The 8,506-nt window shown below is 43.4% G+C and overlaps 1 protein-coding gene across 1 annotated transcript in view; it reads left to right on the forward strand.

Moving 5' to 3' along the window:
- The window catches only part of myo1g (myosin IG), a 56,118-nt gene that overhangs the window by 7,435 nt on the left and 40,177 nt on the right, over positions 1–8,506 (forward strand). Inside the window, exons 7-12 of the mRNA XM_076301669.1 lie at positions 1,706–1,819; positions 2,361–2,567; positions 3,115–3,260; positions 3,363–3,477; positions 3,804–3,974; positions 4,794–4,864. Of these exons, the coding sequence (XP_076157784.1) occupies positions 1,706–1,819; positions 2,361–2,567; positions 3,115–3,260; positions 3,363–3,477; positions 3,804–3,974; positions 4,794–4,864 (824 nt within the window). The remainder of the gene's footprint in view (positions 1–1,705; positions 1,820–2,360; positions 2,568–3,114; positions 3,261–3,362; positions 3,478–3,803; positions 3,975–4,793; positions 4,865–8,506) is intronic.

Genomic DNA, 8,506 nt, shown 5'->3' on the forward strand with positions numbered 1-8,506 from the left:
CGTTAGTCATTACCAGTTTGGCATCAAGCAGATGGTAGCTGTTGAAAGGGTTTTAATGATGTGCATATTTAGTAGAGTTCTTTTTTTTTCTTCATTCAGTTGACTTTACATTGGAGGTAACTCATTTTCTCTGAGCTATACATGCTTTAGCAAACTCTTGAACTGAAAGTTATCAGGAACAAATCTGGCCTCTGAGCCACATGGTCATTTAATGTGCTGACAATAGTGGCATTTAACCGTCTTGCTTGTCTCGCATTGCGTTAACCATGGTCAGTCTGAATAGTGCTACTTTCTTTATTTCTTTGAAAAACTATACTATAAGATTTATATAATAGTTCTATAGTCGTAGGTAATATTACAGTATTCTGTAATATCTCTATAATGTCCTTGCCCTCTAGATAGTACTTCTATAGTATGTCGCAAAATGTTTTTGTTTGTAGCTATTTTTGTATAACATTGTCAGATAGATAAACACACCTGTCTTACCAGGGATGGGCAGTATTTATGATAGATGTATTTAAAATATGTTTTTCATATACAAAATAGTATTTTGTCATTTGAATTTTATTGGGTTGAAGAAAATGGCTTTGTATCTTATCTTTAACTGTAGGTGTGTATTTCTGTAGTTTAAAAATACTGGCAAATATTTTTGGTAAAAGCAATACTTTTGGTGATGTGATGACATCATAAAAGTACAAAACAATGAATGTAGCCTGGTGCTTTGTAATTTGCCCACACTGATCAGAATATTGAGATTCAGGAAGATGATCCAGTGCAAGATGAGTTACGTGTAGGTTGCTCACACACACAACACACCCCCTCTCTCACACAAACATCAAGTTTCTTGAGAACTTTAAACATCAGTTTCTTAAGAACTTCATCTTTAATCAAAAAGAACACATGTAACCAATATGGTCATTGGTCATAATCCTACCTGATCAACAGCTTTACACAGCGCAATATCATTCTGGCCATGCATTGACAATTCTCTGTATTATGTCAGTGTACCATGAGTTTGAAACCGTTATGGTAATATTGTAATTTTGTAATATTGTAAGTAATAGAACTGCACTGGCTTGCTTGAAGCCCACATTCTGTGGCTCTCAGTAGGTCCGGTGGTTAGTTTGTACCATTTGACAAGTTCAGTTGTGACTTCTTGAGTACATATCTGATACATTAGGCTATGAGATGTTACAGGCAGGTCAGCATAGTTGATCTGTTGACTGTTTTCAGATTTACAGTCTTGTAGGCAGAGAAAGTTAATTTGATGCTCCCTGTATAGAGTATTTTTAGTTTAAAAATATAGTATTTTATTTTGATACATGGCAAGGGTACTGTACTTTGTAGTTTATTTTGATACACTTAAAATTAGGGTATTTGGTATTTTATTTGAAAATACAAAATACATCTATTTTTGCCCATCCCTGCTGTCTTACCCACTAACAGCACATGCTTTTCAGTATTTTGAGAGCTGTCCCTGAAACCTTTAAAAAATGTAAGAGCAGCTTTTACAGCACAGTACAGCACAAATATGGTTGTTATCTGTGCCAACTGTGTGTTTGCAAAGCTAGCCTGTTGACTTCTAGCTGGCTAGCTTGCTTGTAGTAGATCAAAACTCCATAACGTCTCTTTAAAGTGGTAGAGACAAACCAACAGATGCGTGCTTTGTAATAGACTTTATTCACTCTACCTTTTTTTCTGTAAGGGGTCCAATGATGGCTCATGTCACAAGGCTGTATTGAGCGCGCTCAAAGTGATTGGCTTCACTCAAGATGAGATCGACTCCATCTACAAGATCATTGGGACTATCCTCCTGCTGGTTGGTCATTTGTTTTATTTCAAAATTCAACAAATAGGGAAGTAGCCTGCAGAAGTTCTGATAATAGGAAGCGGTGATTAAGATTTTTTAACCTACGAATGTGGCGAGAAGTTAAGTGATTAAAATATGACAGCAAGGGGAAATTCAAATTTAAGGGACAGAGCTCAGGAAATCATCAGCACATAGTTTTGAAGTGGTACCCTCCCTCTCTCATAGTTACCAGTCCTATACTGATATGGGCCAGGCATCTCAGTTAGATGCTCTTCGGTAGAGGTTTTCAGACAGAGTTGAGATTCCAATGTAAGGGATGGACTGTGAGAAATCTGCAGCACTGCAGCATTTTAAAGTGTTTTTAGTCGCATAGCTAACTTGTCCATCAATGATACGGGTCAGGCTTGATAGCTACCTAACTACGTTATAGTGAATTGTTCTTAAGGAGAGGTATGCTGTCGTTCATTTCAGAGGTCCACCATTATAGTCTGGGTGCGGACAGACACCTCTCTCCTACTCATCAATTTTTAATTGCCTCTCGTTACCATAGGGAAACATGGAGTTTGAAAACGATGGGGAGGCAGTGCAGCTATCGTCAGCCGATACAGTGAGTCACATCGCCGAGCTCACCACCACGGAGCCAGAGAGCGTGAGCAAAACCCTGCTGTTCCGCACCGTGGCTACAGGGGGCGGCGAGGTCATCGAGAAAGGACACAGCAAACAGGAGGCCTGCTTTGGACGTGATGCCTTCGCCAAGGTAACCCAAGTGGGCAGCACGTCCAAGTTGCTATGCACACAGATAACATGTACAAATGGTGTCAAGGCTACAACAGCAGTCAAAGGGAGAAGGATTGATGTGTGTTTGCACTCAAAATTCAGTCACTTATCAACCCCATCAGACTGGATTGGACGGCACCGGGCTGGACTGGATCTGGTTCTGCTCTGGGCTGAGCTTGTGTGCCTCTGCTGTCATCATCCCTCTTCATCAACCATGTTAAACTGATCTGAACTATTTATTTATTTAGTTAGTTAGTTAGTTAGTTAGTTAGTTAGTTAGTTAGTTAGTTAGTTAGTTAGTTAGTTTAGTTTAGTTTAGTTTAGTTTAGTTAAGTTTTTCTTTCTTTTCTCCCTTATTGAATTTAGCTACCTCTTTCTGTAACAACAATTACCACCATTGTTGTGTGGCAATAAAGTATATCTTATCTTATCTTATCTTATCTTATCTTATCTTATCTTATCTTATCTTATCTTATCATTAAGCCACGTTTAGCTCAGAGTGGACTCTCTTTTTGTATGTGTTCCAGGCCCTGTATGAGAGACTGTTTGGCTGGATTGTCAGCCGTATAAATGCAGTGATTGAGGTGAAGAACTACAACCCTGCCCTTCATGGCAAGAACACTGTCATTGGTGTGCTGGATATCTATGGCTTTGAGATCTTTGATAACAACAGGTGAGTTTTGGGTGCATCCTCACTTTTCTTCTCATTTTAGAAGAATTGTGAATGTTGAAATGTGGCTGCACCACATGTCATACTATCTCTGTGTGTGTCCAGTTTTGAACAGTTCTGCATCAACTACTGTAATGAGAAGCTTCAGCAGCTCTTCATCGAGCTTATCCTTCGGCAGGAGCAAGAGGAGTACAATAGAGAGGGCATCACATGGCAGCATGTAAGGACACACATGCACACATACAGTGCACACACACACACACACACACACACACACACACACACACATACACACACATACAGTGCACACACATAGAGTGCACACATGCACACACACACACACACACACACACACACACACACACACACACACACACACACACACACACTCATATTTATACAGTATGCATACATGCATGAACTCATACAGTGCACAAGCACACACACCCTCACCCACTGATGATACACATAGCAAGTCTCTTGAAGCCATGTATTCCTTGATATGCTTCTTTGTATTGAAACGCTAACAGTCTTTTTTCTCTCTAGATTGACTACTTCAACAACCAGATCATAGTGGACCTGGTTGAGCAGTCTCATAAGGGGATCATCTCTATCCTGGATGAGGCCTGCCTAACTGTGGGTAACGTCACCGACACAGTCTGCCTGGAGAGCATGAACACCAAGTTGGGCCAACACCCACACTTCACATCCCGCAAGGTAGGCTCCATACCAAAACTACTTAATATCTACATTCATTCATTCATTCATTCATTCATTCATTCATTCACTCATTCATTCACTCATCCACTCATCCACTCATTCACTCATTCACTCATTCACTCATGCATTTATTCATTCATTCATTTGATAAACACATTACTGTTATCCTAAAATAGCTCTCAAGTGACAACAGTCTAGCTACTGTAAAGTGTGTCAGGAGATCAACAGTAACATTACAACATTGTTTCTTCTATTTCTGCATACTTGTATCCCTAATCTGTTGACCTTGACTTTAAAGCACTTTGGATCAACTCCTGTTGTTTTTAAATATGCTCTAGAGATAAATTGACTTGCCTTTATCTCTTTAAAGTCTATAAAATAGCATTTTGCTCACAGGAGACAGTGTTAACCAAAACGACTTGCAAAGAAGTGCTGACAAACATGTGTACACATTTTCATGAATACTTATGCTTCTTGAATATCAAACACATTACTTTGAAGTTGCGCGAGCCTTATTCTACCTGTTGATGTAGGTCCATCATCTGGTCAAAAGAGGGCAGTGTGTTCACACACTTTTGTGGTCATTGTGTGGACAATGATATGTTATATTTTCAGGGCAGACTTGTTTTACTGTTTGTGCAGATGTGATTCCATGGCCCTTGCAATAAGAGCAACTAAATAAGTGTCTTGATGGGAGGGGTTGACCTACAACAGTGGCCGACTAAGGTTGTGCGGAGATTGTGCTGGCAGGAAGATGCTGTATGTGCTCTGGTGTTTGTTAACTGGTCCTTAACCCAGATGTAAAACTGCTTGCAGCTCTGTCCCACTGACAAGACCATGGAGTTCCACCGAGACTTCCGCATCCGCCACTACGCAGGCGATGTCACGTGAGTTTCCATCCCATGAACCAGTGGTCATTTGCATACAAGCTTAACATTAATGTAGCACACCGTAGGAAATTCCGAATCCACCCCACACCCCCCGTGTTACACTGTTACACAACCATAACTAGCATAGCCTGAATGACACATAGGCGTCACATTAAAGTAGCACACCCTATAAGCCTTACACTACACGAGAGGTCATATACAATATACTGTCTCATGTACCCTTGGGCTCCAAAACTGGTCCCTCTCACCCAACACAACTGGTCACTCTCTCAGTTACCCAACTTTACTACCCTGAGAATCCAGAGTTCTTGCGGAAGCTTTTGCTCAGCGAGAGACTCTGGCAACGAGTAATGATGCACGTAACTTTTCCCCCTTGCATCGCGGGGAACCAATCATATCTGTGTATCTGATATAGGCGGGCCAGAGGCGAGATAAACAGATGACAGACGTAGTGTTATCCAATTGCGTCGAAGTCCGGAATCAGTCAGTTAACATTGATCGTATAGTGTCATCCAATTGCGTGCAGTGAGATTTTCAAATGAATGCTTGGTGTTGCCCCTCGAGTTGGGCCATTACGTTATTCGTGGCCAGACCCTTAATCTTTCAGACTGGGTCTGGTCCTCCAGGCTACAACTTTACCATAATATAACTCAAAAGCTGGCCTTACATCAGCATAGCTTGGGTCAGTGTTTCATTAGGCTCATTAGCATCCTCAACATTGGACTCTGTCCTATGGGCTTAACATGAACATAGACTACCACAACTAGTCATCTTCATAAAGACATAACATGAGCATATCCCTATAATTCATCACCATAATCTCCTAACGTGCAAAGATAGACTGACCATCAGTGAAATTCACCTGGCACAACTGGTCACCTATCTCCCAAAGCCCTGAAATACATGGCGTTTCTGAAACTCATCTTGCATCCCAGTACCTTGTGCCCTCTGTTGCATTGACAGGCACTTCTGTACTGATGACCCGCACACTCTTGATCCTTGAGGGCCCCACGAGTCTGACAGGCTTGGTCTAGTTTCATTTTAAATGGATCACAAGCAGCCCTCTTCGAGTGGGTTTTGGATGTGCATCACTGCCGGGTGACATTTTTGTCAGCGGCGGTAATGAAACAACTTGACCCGTGTCGAGCGGATGCAGTCTGACCCAAAGCGCGGCGCGTTCCACTTGACTTCTCCCTTATGGCTGGAGAGATGAATGTGTCAGAACCACGGTGTGTGTGTCTGTGTCTGTGTCTGTGTGTGTGTGTGTGTGTGTGTGTGTGTGTGTGTGTCTGTGTGTGTGTGTGGGGGGGGTGCCTCCTCCCGGCAGCCTCCCAGAAAAGGGGCTCAGGAGGAGTCAGGGCCAGGGTCACTCAAGTGAGCCACCCCCATCGCTCATGCGGAAGGAAGGCCGTGGTCTGTGTTAGCCAGAGAAATGGGGATGGGAGGTGTGGGGGGGGGGCGAATAGGGGCCAAGCACCGAGCAGCACAGCAGCACACCTCTAAAAATAGAAGATGGATGATTGGAGGATCTTACCTGTACTTTCTCTCACACACGGTATTTATAAAGTGCTGTCTCTCGAACCAGGTCCTGACTGGGGCTAACTTTAGAATGGACCTGGCCTGGTTTTGGCTGAGATCTGGCCCCGACCCGGCTCGTCTCTGGGCCAGATCCAGCCTGGACCAGAACCAAATCCGCTCCAGAACCCAAATTCCATCTGACCCTGATCCTCCCCTAAGTTAGCAGCATTTTTGTAATCTGTTTTTGTTTATTTTATATAAAAGTGACAAATACTACACATTACAAACTTTAAGCACACACTATGTACCAACTCTCTTTATGTGTACAACATACTACATATGCATGCATACATACTACATAACTACTACAGTACAAACTTTAGGCACACACTATGTACCAACCCTCTTTATTTATGACACTGTACTACCTGGATTCAGGGCTAACTTTCTTTAAGCTTGTTGTTACTGTCAAGGTAGAAGGTCTGTGCTGTTGTGTTTCTTTGGCTCAGAGTGTATGATTTAGGCCAACATGCACACACACACACACACACACACACACACGCACACACACACACACACACACACACACACACACACACACACACACACACAGACACACCACACACACACACACACACAGTTTTGCTGTTGTGTTTCTTATGCTCTGAGTGTATGATTTAGGCCAATATGCTCACACACACACTGAGTAATTAGGTCAGGTAAAAATCCCACAGTCCCCGCGGCCTTCCTCTCTAAATAACACACACACACACACACACACACACACACACACACACACACACACACACACACACACACACACACACACACAGACCCACACACATATATACACATGCGCACACACACACACACACACACACACACGCACACACACACACAGAACCACACACATATATACACATGCGCACACACACACACACAGGGTGATTTTTTGAAGAAGTTCACCGACGACCTCACTTTTTAAGTTTTATTTGGGTGGCCGGAGGTGTGTGTGTGTGTGTGTGTGTGTGTGTGTGTGTGTGTGTGTGTGTGTGTGTGTGTGTTTGTGTGTGTGTGTGTGTGTGTGTGTGACAGGATAATGACGGACATTTGTCTCTGTCAGTGAGAGCTCCATCACTCTCTCCCACTCTCACCGGGCACGGCTTAGCTGTCACAAACATCACACACATTCACACATACACACACATACAAGCACAAACACACTCACAAACACACTAACACACACACACACACACACACACACACACACACACACACACACACACACACATTTTCCAAACACACACACCCGGTGCCTCTGCGGTTGAGGTGATGAGACAGAGACAGGGGATGGAGGATGTAGGCGGGGGCAGCTTGCATCTTTTCTCCTAAATATAACTTGGCCCTGGACACTCACCCATCACTGCCCCCGTCCTCCTTCTGCTCAAACCCCCCCCCCCCCCCACACACACACACACACACACACACATGCTTCCGCTCCTGCCCCCTAGAAAAGGCTCTGACCTACTTCATTCACTTTCTTTCTGTATGTCCTATTCTCCTGACCTGTCTGTCTGTCGGTCTGTCTGTCTGTATCTGCATCTGTCTGTATCTGTGTGTCTTTCTGTATCTATCTGTCTGTCTGCCTGTCTGTGTGTCTAACCATCTTTATGTCTACAGTACGTATCTATGCATCTGTATGTATGTGTGTGTGAAAGCATCTGTTTATGTTTGTATGTATATGTGTGTCTGTCTGTTTGTTTCTACCTACCGGTCTATCTTGTCTTTTTTCATCACTCGCATGTTTCATTATCCATTCATACATTCATTCATTCATACTGCGTGGTCTCCTCAGCCAACCCTGCTGTGAGTAATTCCGCCTGTGTTGGTATAAACAGGATTTCTCCCTCCTGTCATCACACCCATCACCCATCAGTCATCATCACTTCACACCACCCCACCTCCTGCTCATTAGACTTCCTCATGCCTCCCCAGGCCTGTCGGCTGCTGGTCCTGATGCTGCGGTTGCCGTGGTGCCGCTCACCTCGCATCCCCTCTGCATCTCGCACAGTAGGAGTCCTCTCAGCTCACTTCACTTCTCTGTCTCTCTCTCTCTCTCTC

The sequence above is a fragment of the Alosa pseudoharengus genome, unplaced genomic scaffold (genome assembly GCF_046254945.1).
Source record: "Alosa pseudoharengus isolate Yale_2024_CS ecotype anadromous, Long Island Sound unplaced genomic scaffold, YU_APseudo_1.1 YU_APseudo_1.1_scf_23, whole genome shotgun sequence".
Lineage (NCBI taxonomy): Eukaryota > Metazoa > Chordata > Actinopteri > Clupeiformes > Clupeidae > Alosa > Alosa pseudoharengus.